The following is a 26,064-nucleotide window of genomic DNA, read 5'->3' on the forward strand; positions in this document are numbered from 1 at the left end:
CAGAGAGGCGTTGATCATTTGCTGAGTTTTTTGAAAGTCAGTGTAGTGCGCATCGTTGGGTTGGACTACCGTTCGAATACAGGAGAAGAATGTATTTAATTCCGAAATCACGGTTCCTTGGCCAAATGAATTTGATCTTCTCGTGGTTTGGCTTACTTGCTCGGAGTGGGTAAGGGAAAGCGAAGCCAGAATCTTTGCAGTTGGCAGTCCGTATAAAGCAAGCTAAGTAGGAAGAATTTCATCAACAATTTGTCTCTTGCATGTACGTGATTCACATTAAACGTATCAGGCATGAAGGAGATTTCTGCAACTCACTCTCCAGGCGTAATCGGAACGGTATTCTTCTAGGCTACCCAAGGACTGCACACCACAGATCGTCGTCTCAAGAGTTATCCGACACATATCCCCGAGAGTGTAGAGCTGTCCTGGTAGCAGATGCTTCCAGATGTATACTTGTGTGTATAGGTATTCCAAATAGGCTATTAATAAGATATAGCCTTGATGTGGCAACCTCTGTATTTGCCAATTCTCCGGTTGTACACTGCAAGAAATTTTCAACGACTGCCACACGCCCTTTAGCAGTCTGGACATATTTCTAAAATACATTAGTTCATAGATGCACACTATGAAAGTGCTCCGAGACGTACTCAGGTGTAGAGCCTTCGGGGCTGTCATGTAATGTCGACCTCGCGACATGGGCGTCTTCGCGTACTATGCTCATGACGAAACTGACCTTTTCTATAAGTGATGCTGGGGACGACAGGGAGTGACTCAACCTAGTTGAGATATAGAGACTGATCCCATCGGCTGCTTGGAAGGCCAAGATAATGTTGTCTAGATCCATACAGTACTGTCTTGGGATTCGTGGTGGTCGATTCGCTAGCGTTGTTATGGTTTTGTCTAGGGTATAAGCTGTCAGGAACAACTGTTGGCGGATATGCATCACTGTGATGACCTGGTTTCTTAAGGACGGTTTGTGCAGCCCAATGGTAAATAGTACGTTTCCAATATCTCCTAACCTCCGCCAAACACGTCGACCTATCGAAGTTGAGATCATATATTAGCGCCAAGCTTTCCAGGTATACCGATTAGATTCACTCACTTTTGCCACCGTAGATCCTAATCAGCAATATGATGTCTTGGATTAAGAGCCATAAGTAAAGTTCAGTTTTGGTGCCGGTCATTTCCTGAAACCGTATACATGTGTTGACGGCGTGAGTCAGGTCTTTTAGGATTGTCTCCCTTGCTCGAGAGTCTCGCCGTGATACATCACTATCAAAGCCCGATGAGCCATTTCTTACAGTTAGGGACAGAGCGACGGTAGCATATACGATACCAATCGCGTCCCACCGCAGGCAATCCTGATCATCTAGATCTTGTCGAGTGTGGCCGTCGGGACCGATGTCGTTGGCAAGCCATCTCGGAGAAACCTTGGAGTTACGAAACACTCTTTCCACAGTATCAAACCCCCAAGTACTCACTTGCCCGAGAAATGTATGAGACTGCAACTGTGTGAAGTAGGCGAGAAAGGAACAGACGAGTGGCTTCATAAGAAAACCGGGGGTAGCTGGTGGGAGAGAGTCTAGGAGTTGTTGGAATGAGGCAGAACTTTTAATGTAGAACAGAACCTGATAGGCAGCGGAGATTGTTTCCAAATCATCAGGTGATTGACCCCTATGCGGAATAGAAGAACCGCTAGCTTGGGAAGCATTGCCGATCGACTGGTATCCTGTTTGCCGGGGCTCCATTTAGAGGTTCTTGTAAGTCACAGCGCCGTTGCGTATTGGCAATCAATGGAGACATGTTGTATGTATCGTAAATCGTAAATCGGCCACCTGCATTTATTTCTCTTACCACTCAGGCGATTGCGCTTCTAAGACAACAGTCTCACTCGTTCCATGTCAATAGCCCCCTTTCATGTCTCAACTGCCGATCACTTTGTAGGAAGTCGCCAGCACCTGCCTTTGAAGCAAGGCGCGGCGGTCCGTGAACATTCCTAGACCTTGCAGAAGCACGTACATAAAAGTCCAGTCAACCGTGGTACTACCAGCCATGGCTTTCTGTCACAAAAAGCAAAAGATTGCCTGTCTAGGCCACCGATCATGCCGTAATACTGCGTCTACGCTGGTTCAGCCAGCCTCAATGCAGTCATGATCGAGTCCCACGAGTTCACATTGGCTTACCTACGGCATGTTAGACTGTAGGTTAGATCATGTTTATCATTAATGTGGCTGGCTGAGGATCGAAGCCTCATAGGTCATGAGTATGATCGTAACTTATATTTAGATTATTATAATGCGACCGTCGCATTGTGATCCAGACCGCAGCCAGGCGAGTGAGTACCCACCCTAGAACCGGAAAATATATCCGTTAAATTAGCCACCTCGTAATACATCCGGTTTCTAGAAATATCCCTTCTGAATACAAGCGCGTATGACTTCTTCCCTTTCAATTTAGACTAGTTGAAAGCATAGGTCTGTAGAGGTAGTATAGAGGATCTTCTACCGATTATAAGATTGCCTATGAAAATAGTGTTTCACTATCCGCGGGCCGCAAGCTTCCGTACCGCTGGGATCCGAACCCTAATGGAAGGTTTAGCTGGAAACGGCTTGGTCTTGGGTTCAAGAACCGAACATGACAACCGAAGTGAGACCCACGAATGGGCCCTAGCTACATAGTAGAGATCGGACATACCGGACGACCGTTCCCAACACCCGGTGTCAAAGTGTCATGCATTCAAGGGCTGTTGCGAGTGAATACCCGTCACGGTTAATGCCAGCCTTCCAGGGCACGGATGCCTAATTGTACAAGTGCACATTGTCATGTATCCAGCCCGTTAACTCATCGATCTTCTTCCATCCATTTGGGGTCTACAATGCCCAAAATCTAATCTTCTTATCGCGATCCCGTCAAGGAACATACGACTGAAGGGCCAACATATAATGATCCGTCGTAATGGCAAGAGAGGCTCCTGCGAACCGTGTCGGAAGTCGAAGATCAAATGTGACCATGAGTTTCCTATTTGTCGAAGATGTCAATATCGTGGTATGATCACCAGTTGTATATATCATCCAGCGCCAATGGCTCGGCCAGATTCACGACGGCATCGTCATCACGATCCTCAAAGACTATCGCAGCTCATCGCATCCCCTACAGTTCGTTTGGGTGACAGGGGCAGTATCACTGAAGATATGTACGTGTGTTTCATTCTTTTTTAATTCTTCGGGTTATATGATTGGCTTTGGACGTTCTGGGGTATTCGAGATTGTGGCATACATGCCTTGGAGACTGGCTGGCAAAGTATGCTAAGAAAAGGGGAGCGGCCTGGCAGGCAATGGGTCGAATATCAGGGAAGGGGTTTCTACAACCATGACGGCCCCGTATAAGCTTATAAGAGGTTAATACTGACCTCATTTCTCAAAGACAAGTCTATCAAGGTGGCTTGGTTCCCCAGGCTAGTGGTATATACCGGGCCAACTCCCCGCCGTGCTCACCCACCATTCTCGACATATGCAACACAGACGTTCAACAAGGGTCTGCACTCTTAAAGTGCCTTAATGGTATTTCAGCCCTTGCAAAGCTCGCGAAACGGTACATCCGATTGCGGAGCCATATGATCCCAGTCCCGGCTTTTCTGGCACAAACGGCCATCGCGTCCTTAGAAGAGGATCCTTCGATCGAAAAAATGAGCACCAGAGATCGACTTGCAAAGTCCATTCTGATCACCGGAAATACATGTCGTGAACTAGAGCTAGAGGTATATACATCCTCCAATACGTTCTGCAAAATGTTCACGGGGCCTGCATTACGCTGGGAAGCGCTGGGGCTGCTCTTTACATGGGCCGCCCTTGCTCTGTTAAACTCACCAGCGGATGACAGTCTCGCCGCAAAGCTTATAGCGGCTCATGAGGCTAACAAGGCTGGAGGTGTTTCGACAATGGTGTACTGCAGTAATTTATGCATCTCACTATGTAAAGAATATGCACCTGCGAGTGAGGTTCTCCTATGGCTGCTGCACGAAAGTCTGACCCTCACATTACAATTCTACGGCGATTGCAGTAAGTTCGCCATTTACACCCATCAAGCCATCATAGCCGCACTGAAGGCATCACTACACTTCTATGGAAAGCTTATTGTTCTAGGTCATCAGGCATGGCAGCGCCTAAGCGACTTGGCTACTGAAGTCCTAGACCCAACTATAGTCAAGCTTGGCGCGAGAATTCCCTTTATCTTTACCCAGACACGAAGGAAGATTATAGCTTCTGCGTACTGGATAGACAAAAGTTTGGCAAGTCTACACGGTCAAGTCCCGCGAATTACTTGCCTCCCGCAGGATTTTGAAACCCCGCTTGATATCGATGATGATGAGCTTCTTATGAAGGGATTTGATTTGCTACATCCGCATAGCAGTGACTGGAACCAATCCGGGTATACCTGCCCAGCTACATATATTCGCGCCAGATATATCTTGGGCGCTTTTCGAGATGAGCTATTTCAATTATCCCTCATAGCGTCTACTGCCGATAGACCCCCAAAGCTAGAGTAAGCTATGAATTCGTTCTCTTCGTTGCTCGCTATGTTTTACTTATGGTTTTCTAGGGATTTATCTCGGCGCTATAGGGCCGCTTGGCTGGAGATGCCGAACAAGCTGCATTACAGAGACACCGACCAGGTCGAGGCGATGCCCTACATGACTTCCTTCCCCCAGCTACTACTCTTCCTGGATTATCTTCAGGGTGAATATCTTATTTATAAAGAGCTCGGTGGCACTATTGAGAGCACGAGACCTCAGCTTCTCTGGCATTGCAAAAGAACCCTCAATATAGTGATCAGCCTGTTTGCGTCACCGAAGATGAGGGCACAGACTAGTCCGTTGGAACGTATCCGCGTTGTGAGTTTTCTGTCCACCACATATACTAGTGGCCATGGCTTCTCAATATACTAAGACGCTTCTGTTTATATTACAGGGAGTATTATATGGTGTCCCATGTGCCGAGTACCTTATCCTCACTTTGAAGGAGCACAGTGGAGAAAACGAACTAAAAGATCATTTACCATCTCCATTGGAGCTTATACGCAATATCAGTGCTTTCATCAGTTCCTTGAATCAAGAGTACCATGCTGATGATCAGCTTAAACTTTTCTACATCAACACATATCGGAGTTTAGAGTGCGCCTTAAATGATATTCTAAATTCGAAGCAGATATACACCCTTGGCTTCAGTTCCGGTACTAGTTCATCGACCATTTCCCCTGGCTCTGAGATTTCGAAAGGCAACAATAACATTGGAAGCGAGTTAATTGATTGGACGGATGACCTTAAGTGGACTGGACGAAGCCATGTCTAAGTGTAGAATTGATTTCTCAGACGTGCAAATACTGGAAGTTGGCACGTTCGCATACTCTGCTTTGGCTAAGAGTCGGTCATATAATATTTAGAGAGGAAGCACGAGCCGGGCCCTCCTTGACTTTGTTCTCTGAAGCAATTATAGCTGTTTCTACAAAAGCGATCTAAGATTCCATGTGTTACTTTTTGTAGCTTAATCAAATGTCTGCAAGATGGGCGATATTTCTGAATCACTTATAAGTAGTAACCATATCATCTGGGTCTAAGATGGAACTAACCCATTCATCATCAAGGGCAACTAAGAAGTAAGACCTTTAGACTGAGTAGAAGTGGTGAGGTTTGGAATTCGTGTGACCTTGACATGGCCGAGTTGAATGGCGATTAAAGCAGAACCGACAACAGTATTGACGTCGATCCTAGCATGGATGACAGCACGTAAAATACTCTCCTTTTCAGGTTTCTGTTGCTGATATTTCGGAATATATCCTCTTTACACAATGTTCCATACTATCTGCATAGGGAGCCTCCCCGGGGGGGGGCGGGGTTGGTTCTGGTTGCAACCAGATACACCGAGATCTTGCTATTTCATCCATTATTGGCATCTTCGGACTAATTATCACGACATGTGTCGCTTTTATTCATCGCTTAGGGTATATGTCAGCCTTTTGCTTTACTGCTGCGGCCGCAGCTGCTTTCTCTTGGGCTTTCGCCAGTATCATAAATGGGACACAGAATCTCGCTTCTCTTGCATGTTCGGTTTTGGGGATACTGCCCTATGCGCTGCTTTTATGCGCAAGTCAATTCTTCTTAATCCCATGTTATGACTTGAAACTAAACTGGAATATAGATATACATCCCAGGTGATGTAGACTGAACATCGGGCCACCGGCAGGCTTGACTCACTTGCGGCACCATTGACATATACGAATGTTGGAGCGTCTGTTCCCATGTGGATCTGTCTTGGATTGTATATATCCATAGAGATACTTGCTCTTCTCCTTCCATTTAAATCCTCAAATATGGACATAACGAGCTAAGCTTTCGCGTCTTGGCCGCAATCCTAGTGACCTTTAACAGCGCGATAGTCGGAAGCGGAGACCATTCTGTAAATAGTGACATAGATCGTCTTTATACGAGACTTAGAGATATGTTTGAAAGTTGGAATCATCAGAAAACCGGCCACTACGGCCTCCACAAACTTCCACCAACTTCCATTGAGTATGCGTTTACATGAGATACTGCTTTGGTTTATTCTGTCGAATTTCCTCGGTCGCACTTCAGCGTCGTGTGAACGCCATCGATATTATGGGCTTGAGGGTAGTGGGATGAAATATGACTTTGAGGATAAACATATGTATGTTAGGGAATTACCATTACCTCTTCTATGGTTTCCATCTTTAACCGGCTAGCTACAGAGATAGTGAAAGGGATAGTATGGTCTTCGTGTGCATTCACTCTCCTTGGTAAGCTACAGTTCAGTGGGATGATACAGAATTGCCATAGTGATTAATAGTATATCAAACGATGCTATTATACATCACCATTCAGCGCGTTAAAGGAGCATTTATCCAATATAAAACTAACCTTATTACAATGAAACGCTGGAAAGTTTCACATATATTTTATAAAAAGGCAACAATAATAAGAGGATTTGTAAGGCAATGCACTCGCAAAATCCGATACATCGCACTCCATACACCGCCGATTCTCTATGATTACGAGTGCGATGCTATAGATCAGTATTTAGCAGAAATATGTAGTACTTCAGCCTATTAACCGACGGGTAAACCCAGATGATCGTTCTAGAAGGGCTGGGCCGATCACCGGTACAAAAGTACTAGTTGGATAAATGAGTTAACCGATATATGCGACTCACCTTGCTCATATTACTTCGATAGTAATGTAAACTATCACTTGGTCAGGTGTAATCGGAGGTATTCGTGTCCGCACAGATACTATTGAAGTAGAAGCTAAGCCACTCTGCTTCCCTCCAGTAGAACGCCCACGTGCCGATGTGCATTTCCAATACTATGCATCTCTGATATGCGCGACGGTACTCCGTAATCGAACAAGAGCATAGCCCCACTCAGATGACCCCCAATCGATCTAACTAATAGGTAAAATAAATGATAATCTGCAAGCCTTGTTATTCACTAGCGGTCTAACTGTTCGGTGTCTACCCCACCCCTCCGTCTCACCTTGCGTACAGGATATGGGGTCCAGATGCATAAAAATAACAGCGACAGGATGAAGAAGCTTTAGTATTAGCCTTGATGGTGGTTTCAAATAAACCGGGGTCGTCTTTTCTGTCAGACGAGTAGAAGTATCTGATACAAGTTTCTGGTGGTCATGTAATCAATAACAGCTATAAGCAGGCTTAAGTTGGAAACAAATTTATATCTGTTACTCTATATAATGTATTATAAGGATATATTGATAATTCTTTTTATTTGCTATTCAACTTCTCTTTAAGCACTTAATATTACCTAATTTCTTGACGTTCTTGACCTTGAAAATGGAATCCCCTCCTCCATAAGCTTAAGCCACAGCTTTTCATTCTCGAGCCGCATTAAACGATTTTCCTCCTCTTGTTTTTCGTTATCAATTTCTAACTGCTTGAGTTCTGCCTCCCTTTGTTTACGATATGCCTCAAGCTTTCGAAGCTCAAGCTCTTCGCGTCTCTGTTCTGAAGTCAAAGCATTTGGTGACGCAACACGGCGAGGATACTGAGAGGATCTTATGGATCTAATTGATTGGTAAGTATATTTAGGCAATTGATACTTAGAGACATACTCGTTATCATTCTGTGAAGTAGATCGGGAGGAGGATCTGGAACTTCTCTGAGATGACGGGGGTTGTGGTAAAGTGGAATGGCTTTCAGAGACACTAGAAGATGAAGAACGTCGGCGTTTGCGACTCGCTATATAATTAATATAGTTAATAACGACTCATTAAATATTGAAAATGAATCAAAGCACTTACTCTCTTGACTCATATGACGTGGTTTAGTCGATGGCGGTGGTGGATGTTTATGCACACCATGCGATGTAAATAAGATATATGGACATTGACTGATATCCACTGGAACTAGGCCATTGAAAACAACCTCACAAGTAGTATGCTTTAATCGTCCTGGTCCTTGAGGATGATCTCGATCTTTTAAGTAGTTAGTAACCGGTCATTAAAGCCGTACTAAGTAACCTACCACATTGTTTCTGTCGGGATGATAGAGGCGCAAAAACACCACAATCTTCAGTGGCTGGTAAGATCCCTTTGTTAAAAAGATCTTCAAGAAAATGTAGGTCGATACCTATATGACCTTGTATTACTCCCCTATGGTGTTTTGTTACAACAGTAGAGGAGTCGTTTGTACAGCCAATATAGGGTGTATATTCGCCAAAAGGATTCTATAGCAGTTAGAGAGTACTTAAAAGTCACTTATAGGACACTCGAAGCTTACCACTTGACTAGATCTCCTGAATACCGGCTTACATGTAGGAAGTTGGTCGATACAGGAATGACCTCTTTTGAAGAGATTCACCTTCGACCGATAGTAACTATACGTAGTTAGTAATTAATTTATAGGTATTTCAGGGTGTTAGACATACTTGTACGCATTTCGCTTGCCAAGATTGTTCCCTATGATCTGAGTCTCACTCTGAGCTTTTTGAATTTCCTGTAGCATACTTTCATCTACAGAAGTATGATGAAGCGATCCAAGCAAAGGATTCAAGAATTCACATGCGTAGATTCCCGAGCATTTCCAGCTTCATTTCTTAACTTGGCATTTGAAAAAAGTGCAATACACTGGTCGTTTCTGCTTGTTGGACAGGTGTTTGGCATATCGAATCTAGCATTGCTCAGTTAATAGCGACTCGTTATACATAACTTAGTAAGTGTTTACCTCCTGCACAACTCGCTCCATTTCAGTTTGAGATCGCCCCCTTGCAGAAACAACATATGCATATCCATGGATATGACTTGTTAGATACTCTGGTAGATCATAGATATATTCAAGCTTCAGCGTCGTAAGAGCACGATGTTTAGCATATGTGAGTGGAATGGGACAAGTTGGTTCCTGTATAAGTATTTAGCAACCAATTAGAAACTACTTCCGAAGTAGTTAGTTAGCGTTACCCCAATACCGGGGTCATTTTCAAGATGCGAACCAAGAAGTCCATCCACCCTAATAGAATTGCTAGACTCTATGAAACCAGAGAAAAAAAAATAATTATGTCGAAACTGCTTTCCAACTGCTTCGTAACTACTTTGATTTTCCAAGGAATATTGCGAAGTAGAAAGAAAGTCAGTAGGAAAATAAATTACTGTACAGTATTAATAGTTCCCGCTTATTAATTATGTTTGCTGTCACGTGATAGTTTGATATCTCACTCATTGGAGCTCTACGGGAGCCCGTGTCATTGATGTACTCACCTTAACTTGCTGCCTCTCTCTTACTGGTGCATACGCGACAACCACTCGATAGAATGATGAAGTCAGTCCAACGACACGTACCCATGTTGGTTGCTTGGTTAATTCCACAAAAATAAAACCAAGAATATAAGGTTTTTAAGTATGAACAATACATCATCAATTGGCCGACTGGCCCAGTGGTTAAGGCACTTGCTTTACATTCGCGATCGCAAGGGATCGCAGGTTCGATCCCTGCGTCGGTCATTATTTTTAATTTTCAATTTTTTGATGGCCTCTCTTTTTGATTCTTTTTTTATTTCTTTCTCACTGAAGCACTTAAAATCAAACGAGTTCCTGATTTTCGACCAAATACATCAAAATTTACCCGCATAGCTGAATAGCCAGTTTTGTGTTTGCGATTGTCATTGTCAACCGGGCAAGATATATAATCGGCAGTATCTTCGACTACATAAAATACTAGTAATTATCTACCATTCTACCTTCTAAGGAACAAAGTATGGCAGTATTGCTTACCTTTATTATCCCAAATATCAATAAATATAGAACCAAGCACTTTCAACTGTCAACCCCAGCTGTGACAATAGAAGGTACGCCCAACCCTGTACTATAGCGACAGGACTTAACCACCATAACGAACTAACCAACACGCGCAAAACAGCAACAATCAATCTCCACGACACAAAAAATAAGCACTTGCGCAGGTGAAAAACCATCATAAAGCTGTTAGTTGGTGAAACACGAACACAGAGTACAAGAGACCAAAGCCCTTGTTCTACCCTTCACTGCCACAAGTCATACCAACAATGTCTAACGTGTTCCTGACCAAGCCGCTAATCTGTGTAGCAGACAAACAGAATCCAACGTTGAACTTTGAATCTTATTATCTGATTCCCAGACTAACAAACAAAATGAACCTGATACACCAACAAACACCAACCCAAACACAGCCCTTACCCTAACAAACTAAATAAACAGTATCACCCAAACCAACAAGAAACTAAAAACACCATAACAACCAACCCATGAACAAAACCTCCCTAAAGAAAACCCCCAAACCCCTAATCAACCCGAGACAACCACCATCCCACCTTCCATCATCCCATCACCTCCCCACCACGATAAGGAACTCGCAAATGTAACCCCTCAATCTCACCTCACCTTAGCTAGCGCACACAAAACCAAACCCACCCGAACACAGCCGCGAAAAACCAAACGGCCCCATTATGTCGCCTTATCACATATGGAGTCTATTAGGGAAAACAAGCAAAACAAGAGGGGCCGTCCGTTCTAGAATGCTTCCTTGGTGGAGATGAGGCGTTTTGTTTCGGAGATTTTTTCTTTTTTTTCTCTTTGTTGGTGGGTTCATTGGGCTGGGATGGAACTTGGTTACATACATGGCGGCCCGAGGTGGGTTTCCTCTTCTTTTATTTTTTTTTTCTTGATTTTTAATTATTAGTTTGGGTTTGGTTTTGATTTGGTGATTGTTTTAGCTATCTTTTATTTATTCTGGGTTTTGGTTTTTGATAAGGATGTTGCATGAGGGGTGGTATGGTATTTCTTTAATTCTCATGTTACTGATTAAAACTATTTCTGCAGCTATGTCACCAATCTAGTAATCTACTAAACCAACAGAGCATAGATCGCACTAGTAATAATCCCAGGAAAACATGATCCCAGGCTCCTAGCATGGGCCACACAGATATCCATATAACCGTGATGACATCAGTCATTGATCCCAGTTATAATGCATAGCACCATATAGCACGTTTCGCTTAGAGAAGTGACATTACAATTAGGTATACCGTATTCCTTGACCGGAATATTCTTCTTGGGGAGTGTCTTCAAGGCGAGGGTTGATTTATAAGATTGTCGTGTTTCTTTTTCTGTATATGACTCAGCTTATCGAGTGCCGAGTACCGATGACAGGAGAAGTTGCGGGGCTGTGTTGATGGCGGGGTGTGTTGTGGAAACTAGGGATTTGATGTAAGCCGAGTTGTATCTTGGAAAGGTGTTTTTGAATAATGATTTGCTGGATGTGTAAAGAGAGAATTTCTGGAGGTCGTGTTATGAAGCAATGTATAGGAGAGGTACTCGGGGTTAATTCCCAGTACGATTACTATGAAGAAGAAGGAACTGTGAACTGATACATACATTGTACATATACCCAACTTCAGGATGTAGTCTGAGCCCAAGAATATAGCTATAGCAAATACCCAAGCTACTATTGCAGAGTTGTATAGAGTTGTACATACGTACATAGTTATACTTCCAGTGTAGTACAGGAGAAACTTCCACGTAACAAACACAACTACAACCACAACATTGAAAGAAACGATATCACGTTTCATGCAAACGAAGCGCAGATTAAACTGTGTGTCAGCTACAAAGAAAACTCAAGGCGTCCAGTCCGGTGCAGAATGCTAACCACGAGGACAGCGGACCCGTTTACAAGGCTGATGGATTATGCAATGTCAGCAATAGACTTGCTTTGCTGTTTTTTGGGAGGACTCTTTTTTGTTTTATTATTGTATTTTATTTTATTTATGTTATTTTGGTATTGATTTTATTTGATTTGTGGAGATGATAAGATGATAGGATATGATATTGGATTGGTTTGTATAATGAGGGTGTGGTTGGATGCGGGGATGCCCGTGCGACGTGTGAGGCTCGTTGGTTTCTTGGTTTTTGGGTTCTGGTTTAGGTTGGGTTGGACGTGTTTTCTTGGAAATGTATGTCTGTCTTATCAGTCTTATTGGCGTTTGATGGTTGGGTTGGAAATCAGGGTTTTTGGTGTTTTGTACAGATTATCAATTTGGGTTTGATAGGTGGTGACAACACGACAAGACGGATGCTACACTACACTACTCTGTACGCTCCGCTACACCGTGTTCAGAGACTCCGTCGTCATCGATCCCGTGTGCATACTTATCGGATATTATTTGCGATCGGTGGCATGTTGTGTCTCATATTCAAGGAGCGGGGACCTGTTCATACTTCAGTGAGGTCATCGAGGATTGACAGTATGGATCGAGATTGACCGACTGATCTTTGTCGTCGGTGGCTGTCGAGGTAGATCTGCCATCGCGCTTTGTTCTCGATCGCGAAGGGCTAGACCGGGCGAAACCTGTTTTCTGCAGTGCCGATCGTTGAAGTAGTGGAGTCTAACTTGAATCATGCTGTAGCGAGGGCTGAGCCACAAGACAGGTACTAGCCACACCACCTGAGCCACAGTGGAGAGGTATGTAGATCCCAAATAGACCTATCCGTCACAATGCATGAGGGGCCCCGAAGTTTGGGTAGATAATATCCAGATGGGGACAGCTGCAATAGTTCTGCACTGTATTCATCAGCTTGCAGAAGGCGCCACAATCCACATACCTTAAAGTGGGTGCGTTGTGGCGGTTATACTTTGTGATAGAACGAAGTATCTTTGGGTCACCCCGTGCAGAGCTCAAATGATCAGCCGGGGAAGCGGTGGTCGACGCGTCCGTCAGTCCTATTTTCTCCCTTGTCACGAAGCTCGCAACCAAGAACCAGGAAAATCAACCCGGGGGAGGCGGAAAGGACCATCCGCCAGCTCCATCGGCTGCAAGGAGTCGACACCTTAACACCTTAAACCTTTCCCCCGGACTCGGACCGCATTCCGCAATGTGCAAGACGCTCTGTGCTTTTGCGCTGAGGCCCATTCTCCTTCCCAAAATAGTTGTTACAGATGAAGACGTGTGCTGGGTGGCGATTGAACCCCGGACAAAGCCGCGGGAATGTTGTGCGTCCTTGAGTGACGATCACAGAGCTCCCTCGCCTGCGGTTGTGTACCCCATCTTTTTATTATTGTCAACCTTTTCGGCCATCCCTGGCGACGGACACCTAAGTCTGGGGTATCGTGGACGGGACCATGATTCAGAATACGGGTCATATGTCTGTGCTGGCCGAATTCTCTGGGGATGTTGCCCCAGCGTTCGTCATGCTCGCTGAGTAACTGAGCGGCAAGACATTTGACCACGCTGACTCCGCAATCTCGTCTTCTTCAACTTTCAATGCCATCCTGTTGCTCGCATGGCAGCTTCGTATCCAATAGTCGATCAGGCGGTGTATCACCGCCCTTTTGGATGCGTCGTCGCCCAGCCGGGTATCCCTGCGGGGGATGGTACTTTGGAAGCTGTGGCAAACATGGTACTCCTGTCGCCGGGGAATAATTATTCAATCTGTAAAAAATTTAATAATGCTAAATAAATTGAGATAGTCGATGCAGTTGCAGAAACAGCCGGACGGGGCGGCAATGCAGGGTTGGACCCGGGATCATGGGATGAGATTCGACCTATCGCTCGATCGATCCTGCGATCGGATGTAACCAGGAGGGGGTCTGAACCCTCGGGAAATGGTCGGTGATACGGAGGACAAAGGTACTTTGCTGTACCTACATCCATCACGGCATGTATGTGGTGACCCTTTCTGCAGATGGATACAGAGGAATGGACAGGTAGTCGTCATCTAATTGTGTGATGAATACTGAATCGCAAACCCCGTGCGAAACAAAACAGAAAACAGGAGTCAGTAAATGGATCTCATCCACCAATGAGCGGAAGCGAATTGAAATTGTTCTCGGAAATGTTAAACACCCCCAGAAACTGAGGAAAGGTTGCCGGGGATCCAGCAAGAAGGCATGAAAGGGGCAAAGATCCCCATACTCTCCTCACCCTTGGGACCGCCGGCTCCTCTTTCCGCCTTTCCCGTAGCCTGGTTACTTTTGCGGAAGGAAGGGGAACAGTGAGAAGAACCCGGGAGTTGGGTTACAAATTCCCTGAAAGGGATAATAGTACATTATTCAGTAGACGGCGATCGTTTGGAACCATTTTTATTTGAGATGATTCTAAATTCTATTTCCTTTTTCAGAAAAATATATATTTTCTAGGAGGAAAGTGGGGGGGAAGGATTCCGACGTGACGGTTCGATCGTTTCGCGGGAGACGGAAATGCTTTCCCCGGGGTAGGGATGTTTAATAATAATTAGGTTCGTTTTAGCTGAACTATTGATGGATCGTGATTGATAGTATCGGATTAAAATTAGGCGGTGCGGACGACAGGTCTAGACTCGACACTCCTGGACCTTTTCTTGCCGAGGCATCAGCCGACTATACTTAATGGTCCGGGGAAGCTCTCATAGACAAAAGACCCGATTTACCTGTCAACTGGCTGGCGGGAGAGACCGGCCTGCTATCTCCGTAGTTCGTACTTTGTCAATGGATAGTAGCATTGTAGTAGTTATTTGTCAAGCATATGAAATCACAGGAAAAAAGATCTGTCGGCACATGTGTTGCTGGAGCCTAATGCACACCATTTGCGAGGTACGTATGCTGGGTACGTCTCAATCATCAGCTGAAGAAGGGCTTCTAAGAAATTATGATGGATCCTCCGACGAAACTAGAGACTAAATCCTAAGACACCAATTCAAACCACACCAATTGGGCAACAACAAGACCGTTAAGGGGAAATAGGGGTTCTATCCCAAAGCTCTGGTAGCTGGAGCTCCATCTGGCATCACGATCACCATATGATCCAGTAAGCCGGGCCTCGCGCGACATTTCCCCGATTGCCGAGGACTCGATTTAACCACGAGTTTTCTCCTGATCCTCCAGTGCGAAACAAGCACTATCGCATCCCAGCTCCATTTAGCCTCGGCTGAAATGCGTCCGTAGGCCCGGCGCGACGGTCGCCACTGTGAGGCTCTGATTTTATCCGCGGTCGCTTCATTTCTGAACGTGAAAATTCAGCGCCTGTCACTGGCGGAGAAAAACGGGAAAAAATCCTCCGCCTCATCTTTCCCTAACTTGGGCGAAATCCGGAGGAACGTTTTGGCTACGGAACACCGGGGCCGTTTGCAACTTGGAAACTTGGGGCTACGTGGAGCAGGGCCGCATCATCCTGATGTAGTAGTAGTACGTAGTTTATCCTTCACAAGTATCCGATCGAGTTATCACGGAAGAATTCTCGGCTGTGCGACCAGGAAATTGTTTCGTTTCTACTCCTGACAAGAAACGCGATCGGTGTTACGCTGGCGATAGTGTGGACGATCTGGTCGAGTCGCGGGGAAGTTCCGAGCGGTTTACGGAGGAAAAGATATATCCAGAAATTCCTGGGTCAATGATCTTCCGAGGGGTTCTCGTGGGGGATTAAAGTAGGCGAGCGCGTTCCATGGTTCTGAACCTGTCAAGGTCCCAAAAGTTAGTCAGTCGGATTTTGACACTCACCGTAGAATTCGAAATCCAATCCGTCCTGGCCAGTTCATCCAAGGACACGACAACGGATGAAGAACCCGAGATTCAAAATTAAGTCAGAAGAGAGAACGGTAGTGAAGAAAGAAAGAATAAACCGAGTCTCCACCGCGGATACCGCGCATGGGCTCTGGAACAAATCTCGAAGGAACTCCGTCAGCTCGCGATTGATTTTCTTTCCTATTTTATTTCTTTTCCTCCCACTCCATTGGGCCGCACGAGGCGACTAGATTTTTCTGGCGGAAAACGAAACGACTAGGCGGGAAAATCATCCTCATCTAGAAAATACTACTGCATAAGCTATCGTTGCTACTATCGTTACTGATGAAAATCCATCGGTCGGGGATTGCCCGTGTTCAGACCGCTAGAAGTATCAGAATTCAAGGAAATGGATTGCAATGCGCGGTGTGAGTGAGAGGGGGTTTGCTGTGGTGTGCTGGAAATCGCAAGAAATACAGGTTTAGGGCATGGGACAGGCGGTGACCTGATGTAAACTACTAGTAACTGCCGCTGTATCCCTCGAGATAGACATACAGAGTACAGCTCGACATACATCCGCCCGCAGTATTATGTATGCACGTTCACCGCGAGGATGTCAAACATCGAAGCGGTGTGCTTCCATGCGCGTTCTGATTCGACTCCCCTCCATCCGCCACTCGGTTGGGGATGGGGAGGACAGTTCAATAATGTTACGACAATCAACGCAGGTTGGAACGAGCACAGACGGACAACTGTCTCGACAGCAGACCGCAAGAATCCGTTTCAGATGCACGAGCGCCCAAAATATATCATTCTATCGGCGGCAGTTGGGAAATGGTGGTTGATCGTGTCGTATCGCATAATCCAGAAATGTGTCTGACCACCTTCAAGCTTGTGCTCACTGTACGGCGAACCGTTTGGGGGTCTGATACGGAGTCATCCGAGTCATCATCACTGAGACATATGATTAAGGATTACTATGACGGTGAAGAATTCCTCCGAAATAGTTCCAGGCACAGACAATCAAGTACCGAGAAATCCTCGAGGCAGCATACGCGGGTTTATTCTTACTTAGTCGGGTAACAGTTACGGGTAATAATACTCGAAAAAGGGCAATAATAATTAAAAAATAATAAATAATAAAATTGATTTAGGAAACTTTCACCCCCGTTTTGACTCACTCTTTGACGGTTTTTTGATCCCCACGCCCCCCAACCCGGTGCTCCCCGGTCCGCGGGCCGATGCTGAAAGAAATATTTATTTATTATTTATTTAATTAATCAAAATCCGGAGGACTGGAACAAAAACAAATTCAAATAAGAAAAGCGATAGATCCACGTCCACTGACCGGGGTCTGCTGTCTGATTGTCAGAATCTCACACTCACACACACTCTCTCGCAATTCTTTGTCCAAAAGGATTTGGTGGTGGTACTTATTTTCTTTGATTGATCAATTCTGGCTGGGAATTGAATGAAGCGAAGGAGACGAACTAAATCAATCAATGAACAAATCAATGATTCAGTCTGGCTTGGGTCGCCCTATTTGTCCAACTTACTTCACCTTTGAACCGTCACCAGTCGATTCTTCATACATAATACATCGTACAGCTGCCGGGACGCCGCTTCCGCCTGATCCTCGCGCTTGACCTGCAGTTTGTCAGTTGGGTACTGGCCAGCATTACGGAAGATTCGAAGTCTCTTGAGGAATTCTCGACCGGTATTTTTGTTTGGCGATCATTTTACTCACTGCCTGTTGGTTGTGGGGCCTGCATTTTTTATTTTTCTTTTTTTTATTTTCCCCTTGAAAATTAAAATAAATCGATCATTTTTGATTTTTGATTTTATTTTATATTATTTATTTATTATTTTTTTTTTATGAAAAAATACGCATCACACCAACCCCCCGCGACGCCTTATCTGTTGGGATATGCAAGGGAGTCCAGACGCTTCCCCGATCGATCTGGACCCATACATATACATATCTCCTGTCCTTCACCACAACTTGACCCATTCACTCAAATATTGGTGTCAGAGCTTATTACTATTTACACCCTCCCATTCCTCCCTTCCCTCCTTCTGGGTCCCTTCCCCAGACTTGTCGATCTTCTTCACCTTTATTATCTTCTGTTGCTCCCTCCCGAGACTCTCTCGTCAGCAACACACTCTCCACTCTTCCTATATTGGAGCTCAACCTACTACAACTGACCATCACTGCCGCTTTGACTTCTAACCTCATCTCTCCATCCATCATTCACACACAATGAAGTACACCAGATCATCAGCGATACCAATGTTTCCACTTCAGGCCTGGAGTGGCAACGCGGCCAGTCTCAGATCCTCCCCCAGTGAGGCATCGGCCAACACCGACCCGGTCGCCTTCAGCTTCGATACTACTTGGGACGGTGGCTCGCCCATTTCCACCCCGGCAGCCCCTCCACCAACTCCTCAGGACTCTCTGCTTGATATTACCCCTCGCAAGTGCTCTTTCTCTACCGCCTTTGGCATGAGCAACGCTTGTGCTTTCCCCTCCTGGCCCAACCGACCGGCTTTGATCAGCACGGACACCGAGGTTTCTACTGGAAGCGCCTACATCTCGGACGAGGAACTTTGCTTCGATTTGGGACCCCAGTCCGAATCCGCCGTGGAAGAAGAGTCGGCCGTGGAAGATGCCGTCCGACCTGGTGACCTGACGACTGAACAGCAGATCCAGATGCTGCGCGCCGCTGCTGAAGAGGAAGCCCAGCGCGCCCGTTTCCTCGCCCAGGTCCAGGCGCACGCGCGGGCTCAGCAAGCCATGCGGGTGGCACAGCTCGCTTCCCAAGAGAAGGAAAATGCGAAGCGCAAGAAACGCCAGGCTATGCCCCAGAAGAAGCGACGGGCTCCGTCGGCCACTAAGGTGGTGATTCGTGCCTAGAGCTGTCAAATTCGCCTTGTATCAACATTTCCCTTCTTATCGATACCCCGCCTGTCTGGTCGCCCCACGTTATCTTCACTGGTTTGTTAGCGCAGCATTGTCGAACGATCGACAGAACATGGACTTTTCCAGACTTTTCTGAATTTGCGGTCAACGATTCAGCGGCTATTCCTGGTTTCGAGTGACCAATCGGAGTGAAAGCCCTCCTCTTCTAGCCCAAAACAAAGCGAGTCGCACTACAAAAGCGAACAGAATCCGAACATCGGTTGACAGATGACTGATGACTGATGGGCGAGCTGCACGTGCCTCGCCTCGACGGGCGGGCAGCGCTGATTGGCTGCCCGTGGGGGTGACAACTTTACCACCCAGTACGCGCTGTAGCCGGACGGAATTTCCACACCCGCCGCCCACGGAGTTACATGCCTATCGCTTTGCTCGATTACTTAATAACTCGTCGCTGTCGGCGCATCACGGCGAAAATTGCGTGTCAGAATAAAATGACTTTCGCTTCCCCTCCTTGGCGCCTCTTCAGTCGGCTGCACGTTGGACAGGGTCCTGCGCCTATCATCTAGCTGGTTATCTCACCGCTACTGTCTGATGCCCTTCGGATCTTATCTCTCCTTGACACCACCACTATTCTTATGACTCACTCACCGGAAATGATGCTGGCCAAGGGTGGCCTTTCGTTGTCCGAACTTTCCTGTGACCCCTCCTGACGTTTGTTTTTCGTGCTTTTTTGCGAGGGCGTTGGGTGGTTTTCAGCGTCCATGGTAGCGCTTTGGTTTTCTTTCTCCATTTCGGGAACTCTTTGTCATGTTCGTTCAGCCTGTCCAGGATTTCACAGCACCGTCCTTTGTATTCTTTCCTTTCTGCCTTTCTTCCTACACACCATCTTAATACCCTTTTCTCCTGAATATTTTCTAGCGTCGATCCTATGTTCTCAGATACCCCGTCGTGTACCTATTGTTGTGTCTTGTGTTGTTTCTCATACCCCGAGCGTGTTACACGAACAGCTCCCGCATCGGCTTTTTCCACGGTTTGCATTTGCATAGCTCAGCGACATACCCTATTTTCTGTGATGACTCTTTTTAGCGACCATGGTTTTATCGTTTGATCTAGGTAATGGCATGTGAATACGAGGTTGTACTGAATCTGGCATCCTGACGTTGTAGACGATTGAAATTAGATTGTAATTCCGACCACCGTCTCTTGTGATCAGACCGTAGATATCGACACTAGAACCGAAGGCCAAAGCTCTCCGTGTGTGACAGACACAGACAACCGCACCGGGAAAAGACAAAGAAACAAAAGTAGAAGTAAAAGTACCCAAGAAAAGAAACACTCATACACATACACATACACACAACCACAATCCCAAAACATATCTACAATTCTATACTCAACCAGTCCAAGCCACAACAAATCAACCACAATAAAACAAAACCAAACAAACCCTTCTATTCCATACAATACAAAAGTACAAAGTACAAAATATCAAGAACAAAACCCCACCAACCCCACCACCTCCCCAATCAACCCCTCCAACTTCCTCCCCTCCTCCCCTCCCCCAAACAAACCCCCCTTCTTCTTCCCAAGAACAGTCTCCCTACTCCCCAAAACCCGACAAACCTCCTCCACCTCCCCACCCACAGCACACTCATACACCACCAACCCCAACGCCATCAAAAACCCCCTCAGCGCCTCCCCACTCTCCTCCTCATTCGCGATCGCCTCGATCAAACCCGCCACCAGCGAGACCTGGTCCTCTTCGGAGATGATATCGCCCTTGCCTTCGATCCGGGAATTGTGGTTCTGGGCGGTGAGGTTGTAGGCTAGGGAGGTGGCTGCGCAGCGGATTTTCGGGTTCGGGTGGAAGAGGGAGGTGGTTAGGGTGTTTAGGGTCTGGGAGAAGAGGGAGGGGGTGTTTAGGATTGTGTGTGTGGGGAGGGGAGTGGTGAGGAGGTTTGTGAGGAGGTGGAGGGTTGTTAGGGTTTGGTTGTAGGGAGTTTCTTTCTTGTCTTGGGTATCTTGGGTTGATTGAGATAGGGAGAGGAGGGATAAGAGTGTAGACGGGGGGTTCTGGGAAGCGAAGTATGAGGCGACTCTGGGGTCGAGGGTTAGGAGTCTTGCTAGATCTATTATTGCGAAGTGAGCGGCGCTTGGTGTTTCCTTGAGGAGGGTTTCTATGTATGTTGGGTAGGTTGGGAGGTCCTGTGGTAGGGGAGTTTCGATCTTATCGTTGGATTTGATAGAGTTGGTGATGAAGGTTGTGATTGAGGTGAGGGTCTTGTTGTCTCTGGTTTCCTGGGGGAGTTTCTGGATGAGTTTGTCTAGCGGTGGTGTATTCTTGTATTGAATGTATGACGAGGCAGGGATTGGGCGTTGGAAAGTCGGGAGGTCGAGTTTGCGGTGCGGGTGTGCTGGGTTCGCCATTTCGATTAGCAGTTTGATATTTCCCTGGAGCTGGGATGCGTTTGCGCCGCTCCAGGTTTCTGTTTCTTGACCCTTTAAGTAGGTTTTGAAGGTGGGCGTGGCCTTGATCCCGTATTTCATGGCCACGTCGTAGGCGCTGCTGATGTCTACTTTGATCAATGTGGCCTTGGATCCTGCTTCTTCGGCTAGTGAGTCGTATAAAGGGTAGAGGGCTTTGCAGGGCGGGCAGGTGGCCGAAGTGAAGAAGATGATTGCGGCGGAGTGGCTGGCCTGGTTGAGTTCGCGGTTGAGTTGCGTGAGATTAGTGACCTGGATGACTTTGTTTGCTGGCTGTATTTGTGCAGGGGGTTGGCTTGGTACGTCGGTGCTGGGGGCTTGGGTGACAGGGCGCAAGGCGGCTTCGATTTGCGGCTTGATCATCTGCCCGAAAGGCGTGCTGAGGAAGGTCTGGGGTAAGTTCCGGATGTAATCTGGGATACTCTTGCCCAGGAGGAACATGGCCAGATCTTGGGTGAAGTTGTTGCAGTTGTGGAGGAAGAGGTCGTAGGACTGAGTTTTGTTTGTTAGTGTGGTTGATTTGTGGTTTGTACGGGGGTTTTGGGCATGCCTCTGGTGTGTAGATTTCTCCCAGGGACTCGATGTACTCGGATATCACGTCCAGGGGCAGTTCTGTCTGGCCCAGATGGACTTTCTCCATGGGTTGTCCGTGGTGCGTGCTCCCTGGGTAGGCTGTTTGGATGCCATGGCCAAAGTAGTATTCCACGCCGTTGAGCACGATGGCTGTGTGGTAGATGGCATCAATGTGCGTGCCCGTGAGCGGGAGGGACCACTTGACTATGTTAGATCTTGGTCCTTGTCCTCTGTGATGGTACGAATTTGACGTACCTGGCGGGCGAGACCCTGATCTTTGTTAGCCAATGAGCTTGTGGTTTTATACTGGTTGGGATTACCTTGGAGAGGTCGTAGACGTATAGCTCTATGTCCATGATATGAAGTGCGTTGGAGATAGTGTAGTGACTGAGCCTGTCTACAGAGTGTAGTGTAGTCGATGAGGGAGAAATTCAGGAAGTTGTCTGGGGACAATCTAGGGTATATAAAGTCAGGCCGTTGGCTCGATTGGGAAATGTAGGCATATTGTGGGTTACGTCAGCAGGCCCAGGCAGTCACGGGAATACGTCGATTGTTCGGCGATCTTCGATGAAGGACCATGACTAGATTGACTTTATATTCGTATAGATAGAACTTCTATCTTTCTTATTAAAAACCACTTTAATATATATTTACATAAACAATATGTAGACAAGCCAGCATACCTCGATGTGTAAACTCCGTAAAGCCCGACACTCAGGGCATACTCCGTACTCCATCGTATAGATAGCCAACCAAGACCCTTCTCTCCGCCTTAACTTACGCAATAAACTATCCCGCCACCAACAACCACAACTCTCAACTGCCACACCTCAACACCACCAAGGGGAGATGGTAAGTCCCCCTCCATCGCAAACCAATCCTCAATCTTAATCGTACCCACTAACCGAAATCTCACCCACCCAGCCTCCCAAAAAGCGCAGCGCACCCTCCGCGCCCAAGAAAGCGCGACAATCCAAACTCGCCAAAGCGCACGACATCAGCGCCACCGAAGAAAACGAGATCAAAGAAGTCTTCCAGCTCTTCGCGACCAGCGCCGCCGACTTTCCAAACGAGAAAGAAGGAGTAATAGCACGAGAAGATGTTCGGAAGGCGCTTGTGTATGTCCCCCTTCTCCGCCCCCGTCTCCGTCCCGTATACTTTGCGCCGGGTGGAATATATGTTGGATTGTATTGACTGAGGAATAATGAAGAGCGCTAGGTCTTGCGCCGGCTGACTCCCGAGAACTACACGATATATTGGCGGCGGTGGACCCTACGACGACCGGGTATGTACTCTATGAGCCGTTTGTGGCTGTTGCGGCGGCGAAGTTACGGTCTCGCGATGAGGATGCTATGGCCGCTGAGGTGGATGCTGCTTATCAGTTGTTTACGCGGAATACGGGTGGGCCGATTACGTTGGGGCATTTGAGGCGCATTGCGCGGGAGTTGAAGGAGGATGGGTTGGGCGATGAGTTGCTTAGGGATATGATTTTGGAGGCGAATGGGGGTGCGGGTCTTGAGGCTGGGGTGAGCTTGGAACAGTTTCATGATGTCATGACTAGGGCTGGCGTTTTTTAGATTTGGGTTTGGTTCTGGGGGTTGGTGTTGGTGTTGGCGTTGGTTTCTTTGGGTTCATTTTGTTGATAGGCTTTGATGCATCGTGTACATACTTCATGGGAGGAACATAATATTGGTTCTGAGGTATATGCAGAGTTTGTAGGTGGACATGCTTCTGGAAATGTCAGAAGCCTGCGTGGATTTTGGAGTGATTGATGCTAACTACTGTAAGTATGAATGAGATAACATTCTTGACCTGTTGATGCAGAGGTCTATACCTGTCCAAAGCATGTCCACGTAAAAATACAAAACCAAAGCAATGCAACGCCTTTAGTAGGGCTGGGGTATCATAATAGTGATGTACACAGTTGCTAGCGTCCGCAATAGAGCGGACCATGCTAAATATAACGATATGTAAGGCATTAGACTCAATCAACTTCCGAAGCAGGCCGTGCATTCGCAACTGGAAGCTCAGCCTTCTCAGGCGTGGACACACTCGTAGCTTGAGACGTTCGGGTGTCGTCAGTGGCCGCAGATGTTGTCGACATGTCTTCCGGCGTGACAGCACTCGAGGTAGATACCGAATTGTCCACTTCTGCAAGATCTGGCTCGCCAGTTTCAGCGGGGAGAGAAGATGAATCCACGGCTTCATAGAAGAGCATGAAAGCTCCTCCCTGCGCCATAACGTTGGATTCGCTGACCATTTGTACATCCTCGTCACTCAACCGGAACCAGCGCTCAGTCGTCTGCTTCTCACCGTCTTGCTCAATGACTGACTCCGGAACGTTGGCGGGGAATGTTTCTGAAGGGTACTTTCTATAACATATATAGTGACCGTTCTCATGACGGCCGTAGTGCGTGATTACCGCTCGTAATTCATATAGTTGTCCATGGCCATCCGCGATCTTGTCGGCTTGTGCGAGCATCGACTCTCTCGGATCCATGTCCCACATCTCGCTGTTTTGACCCGCTTGGCCGGCGGCTGCTCCTAGGCACCACTCGCCCATATCAAGGATCTTCGGAAACTTCAGAGCGGCGTAATTCTTTCGAAGCATTCCCGTCATTTCATCAAACAAACTGCGGTTGATGTGAACGACAAGGCACTTCGGTGGCCTTGCAATCACAGCTTGCCTGGATTTCGTGGAGGAGACACGGTTCTTCGAAGGGATATTGCACTTCTTAGAGAGAGTCTTCTCCGCAAAATCCTCTTCCTCGAGGGCCTCCTCAACAGCCTTCAATCGTTCCTGCGCCGAGTTCTTCAGCGCTTCGGATACACTCGGTGAATCGGGTGTGTTCGAAAGCGACTTATCCTCCTCGATTTGTTTAAGCAGATTCTGGAGTTGTTTTTGAGCGTGCAACAAAGTACACTTCGCACACTCCACCCCTTCAATAGGTTCTAAATCCATATAGTCCTGAAGACAATCACGAACATCATGCTCGTAGCCTGCCCCAAGTGGTAACGTCAGGCAATTGAATGGAATAAGGGACAAGCCCTCAGTCCAACCACATTGCATGCAGCCCACTCGCTGTGCGAGGAGACCTTCCAGTGGGTTACCGAAGGAACGTATCTCAGCAATCCGAGCCCCGACAGAGGCGTCCGCACTGGTTCCCGACGTAGACCCAGCCCCAATAACATTTTCTTGCGGGCTTGCCACCTTCAACCCGAGGTTCCGAGTTTGTTTCCGTGTGGCCTGCTGTATCTCGTAGTCTATCTGATCGACAACTTTCGAAAAATATTCCTGCGCGTCTTGTTGTTGCCAACTGCTCATCGACTTCAGATCCGCCGGAGTCCATAATCGCTGTCCGTAACTGTCGGGGCTATTCAGCCGTTCTATGATGCCCTTGAGCGCCTGATGTGTCGAGAATGCTCCCTTCGCCCCGAATAAATCGATGTTCCGTCCCAAGAAGGTCGCGAGCGACTCCAGCGAAGCAAACCCTTGTATGATACTGTTCTGATAGCACGAGTTGTCCCAGTTGCCTAGACCCGGAGGGAGGCTGTCCTTGCTGCCGAGAAGTGCAGTACCGAAGCCCGGGAGTGTGGGAGCTCGAGGGAAAAAGGAGGATAATGATGAGTTATCGAGCCCGAGGATCCGTTTCATCGCTTCGCTCTTGGCTTCGAAAGTCATCGGGCCGGCACTTTCGTCGATCGGGGTTGAATTTGCTTTTTTGTCTAGGGCGGCGACTACCCTGGACGGCGTCATGTAAACGATGACGTCCCACAGTGTTCGGGCTACCGTGGCCGGAATAGATCCAGACTGAGTCAAGGCAACGAAAACGAGTATAGCGATCGCTAGGGTGGAGGCTATGCTTGGGTGGTCTTGTAGATACTGAAATACCGTGTCATAGTGGTTATTCTTTGCGTGGTTCAAGGGACTCTGAGTGAGGACACCGTTCGCCCCTCTATGAGAGTGCATGGTTGAGAGGGAAATCTGGGAGGTCACGGCATAGAGACAGCGTTCGGATACTCATGGACGGGTAAAAGAATGAAAATGAGTTTGTA

The 26,064-nt window shown here is 47.0% G+C and overlaps 6 protein-coding genes and 1 non-coding gene across 7 annotated transcripts; 4 read left to right on the plus strand and 3 right to left on the minus strand.

Moving 5' to 3' along the window:
- Positions 1–94: 94 nt before the first annotated feature.
- Positions 95–2,019, minus strand: F9C07_1717278 (uncharacterized protein). The gene is made up of 3 exons (XM_041286604.2): positions 1,103–2,019; positions 648–1,038; positions 95–595 (listed from the first exon to the last, which is right to left on the minus strand). The coding sequence occupies exons 1-3, from the start codon at positions 1,746–1,748 to the stop codon at positions 286–288; spliced, it is 1,347 nt and encodes a 448-aa protein (XP_041148314.2). The 5' UTR covers positions 1,749–2,019; the 3' UTR covers positions 95–285.
- A 475-nt stretch (positions 2,020–2,494) lies between these two features.
- Positions 2,495–5,576, plus strand: F9C07_2285459 (uncharacterized protein). Its single transcript, XM_041293383.2, has 4 exons — positions 2,495–3,193; positions 3,424–4,542; positions 4,600–4,891; positions 4,968–5,576. The coding sequence occupies exons 1-4, from the start codon at positions 2,943–2,945 to the stop codon at positions 5,346–5,348; spliced, it is 2,043 nt and encodes a 680-aa protein (XP_041148315.1). The 5' UTR covers positions 2,495–2,942; the 3' UTR covers positions 5,349–5,576.
- A 4,367-nt stretch (positions 5,577–9,943) lies between these two features.
- F9C07_t193 lies at positions 9,944–10,024 on the plus strand. The gene has a single exon. It is a non-coding gene; the product is annotated as a tRNA-Val (tRNA).
- Positions 10,025–18,291: 8,267 nt separating this feature from the next.
- On the plus strand, positions 18,292–18,945 carry F9C07_9163 (uncharacterized protein; the record flags this gene model as incomplete). Its single annotated transcript, XM_041286599.1, has 1 exon — positions 18,292–18,945. The coding sequence occupies one exon, from the start codon at positions 18,292–18,294 to the stop codon at positions 18,943–18,945; it is 654 nt and encodes a 217-aa protein (XP_041148316.1).
- Positions 18,946–20,439: 1,494 nt separating this feature from the next.
- On the minus strand, positions 20,440–22,504 carry F9C07_2285461 (thioredoxin; the record flags this gene model as incomplete). Its single annotated transcript, XM_071510756.1, has 4 exons — positions 22,329–22,504; positions 22,264–22,278; positions 21,986–22,207; positions 20,440–21,927 (listed from the first exon to the last, which is right to left on the minus strand). The coding sequence occupies exons 1-4, from the start codon at positions 22,362–22,364 to the stop codon at positions 20,440–20,442; spliced, it is 1,761 nt and encodes a 586-aa protein (XP_071364640.1). The 5' UTR covers positions 22,365–22,504.
- A 191-nt stretch (positions 22,505–22,695) lies between these two features.
- Positions 22,696–23,585, plus strand: F9C07_2234843 (uncharacterized protein; the record flags this gene model as incomplete). Its single annotated transcript, XM_041286600.2, has 4 exons — positions 22,696–22,708; positions 22,766–22,860; positions 22,933–23,126; positions 23,219–23,585. 4 exons carry the CDS (start codon positions 22,696–22,698, stop codon positions 23,583–23,585), a joined length of 669 nt encoding a protein of 222 aa, XP_041148318.2.
- Positions 23,586–23,992: 407 nt separating this feature from the next.
- On the minus strand, positions 23,993–25,978 carry F9C07_9166 (putative ubiquitin C-terminal hydrolase; the record flags this gene model as incomplete). Its single annotated transcript, XM_041286606.1, has 1 exon — positions 23,993–25,978. One exon carries the CDS (start codon positions 25,976–25,978, stop codon positions 23,993–23,995), a length of 1,986 nt encoding a protein of 661 aa, XP_041148319.1.
- Between the last annotated feature and the right edge of the window lie 86 nt (positions 25,979–26,064).

The sequence above is a fragment of the Aspergillus flavus genome, chromosome 5 (genome assembly GCF_009017415.1).
Source record: "Aspergillus flavus chromosome 5, complete sequence".
Taxonomy (NCBI): Eukaryota; Fungi; Ascomycota; class Eurotiomycetes; order Eurotiales; family Aspergillaceae; genus Aspergillus; species Aspergillus flavus.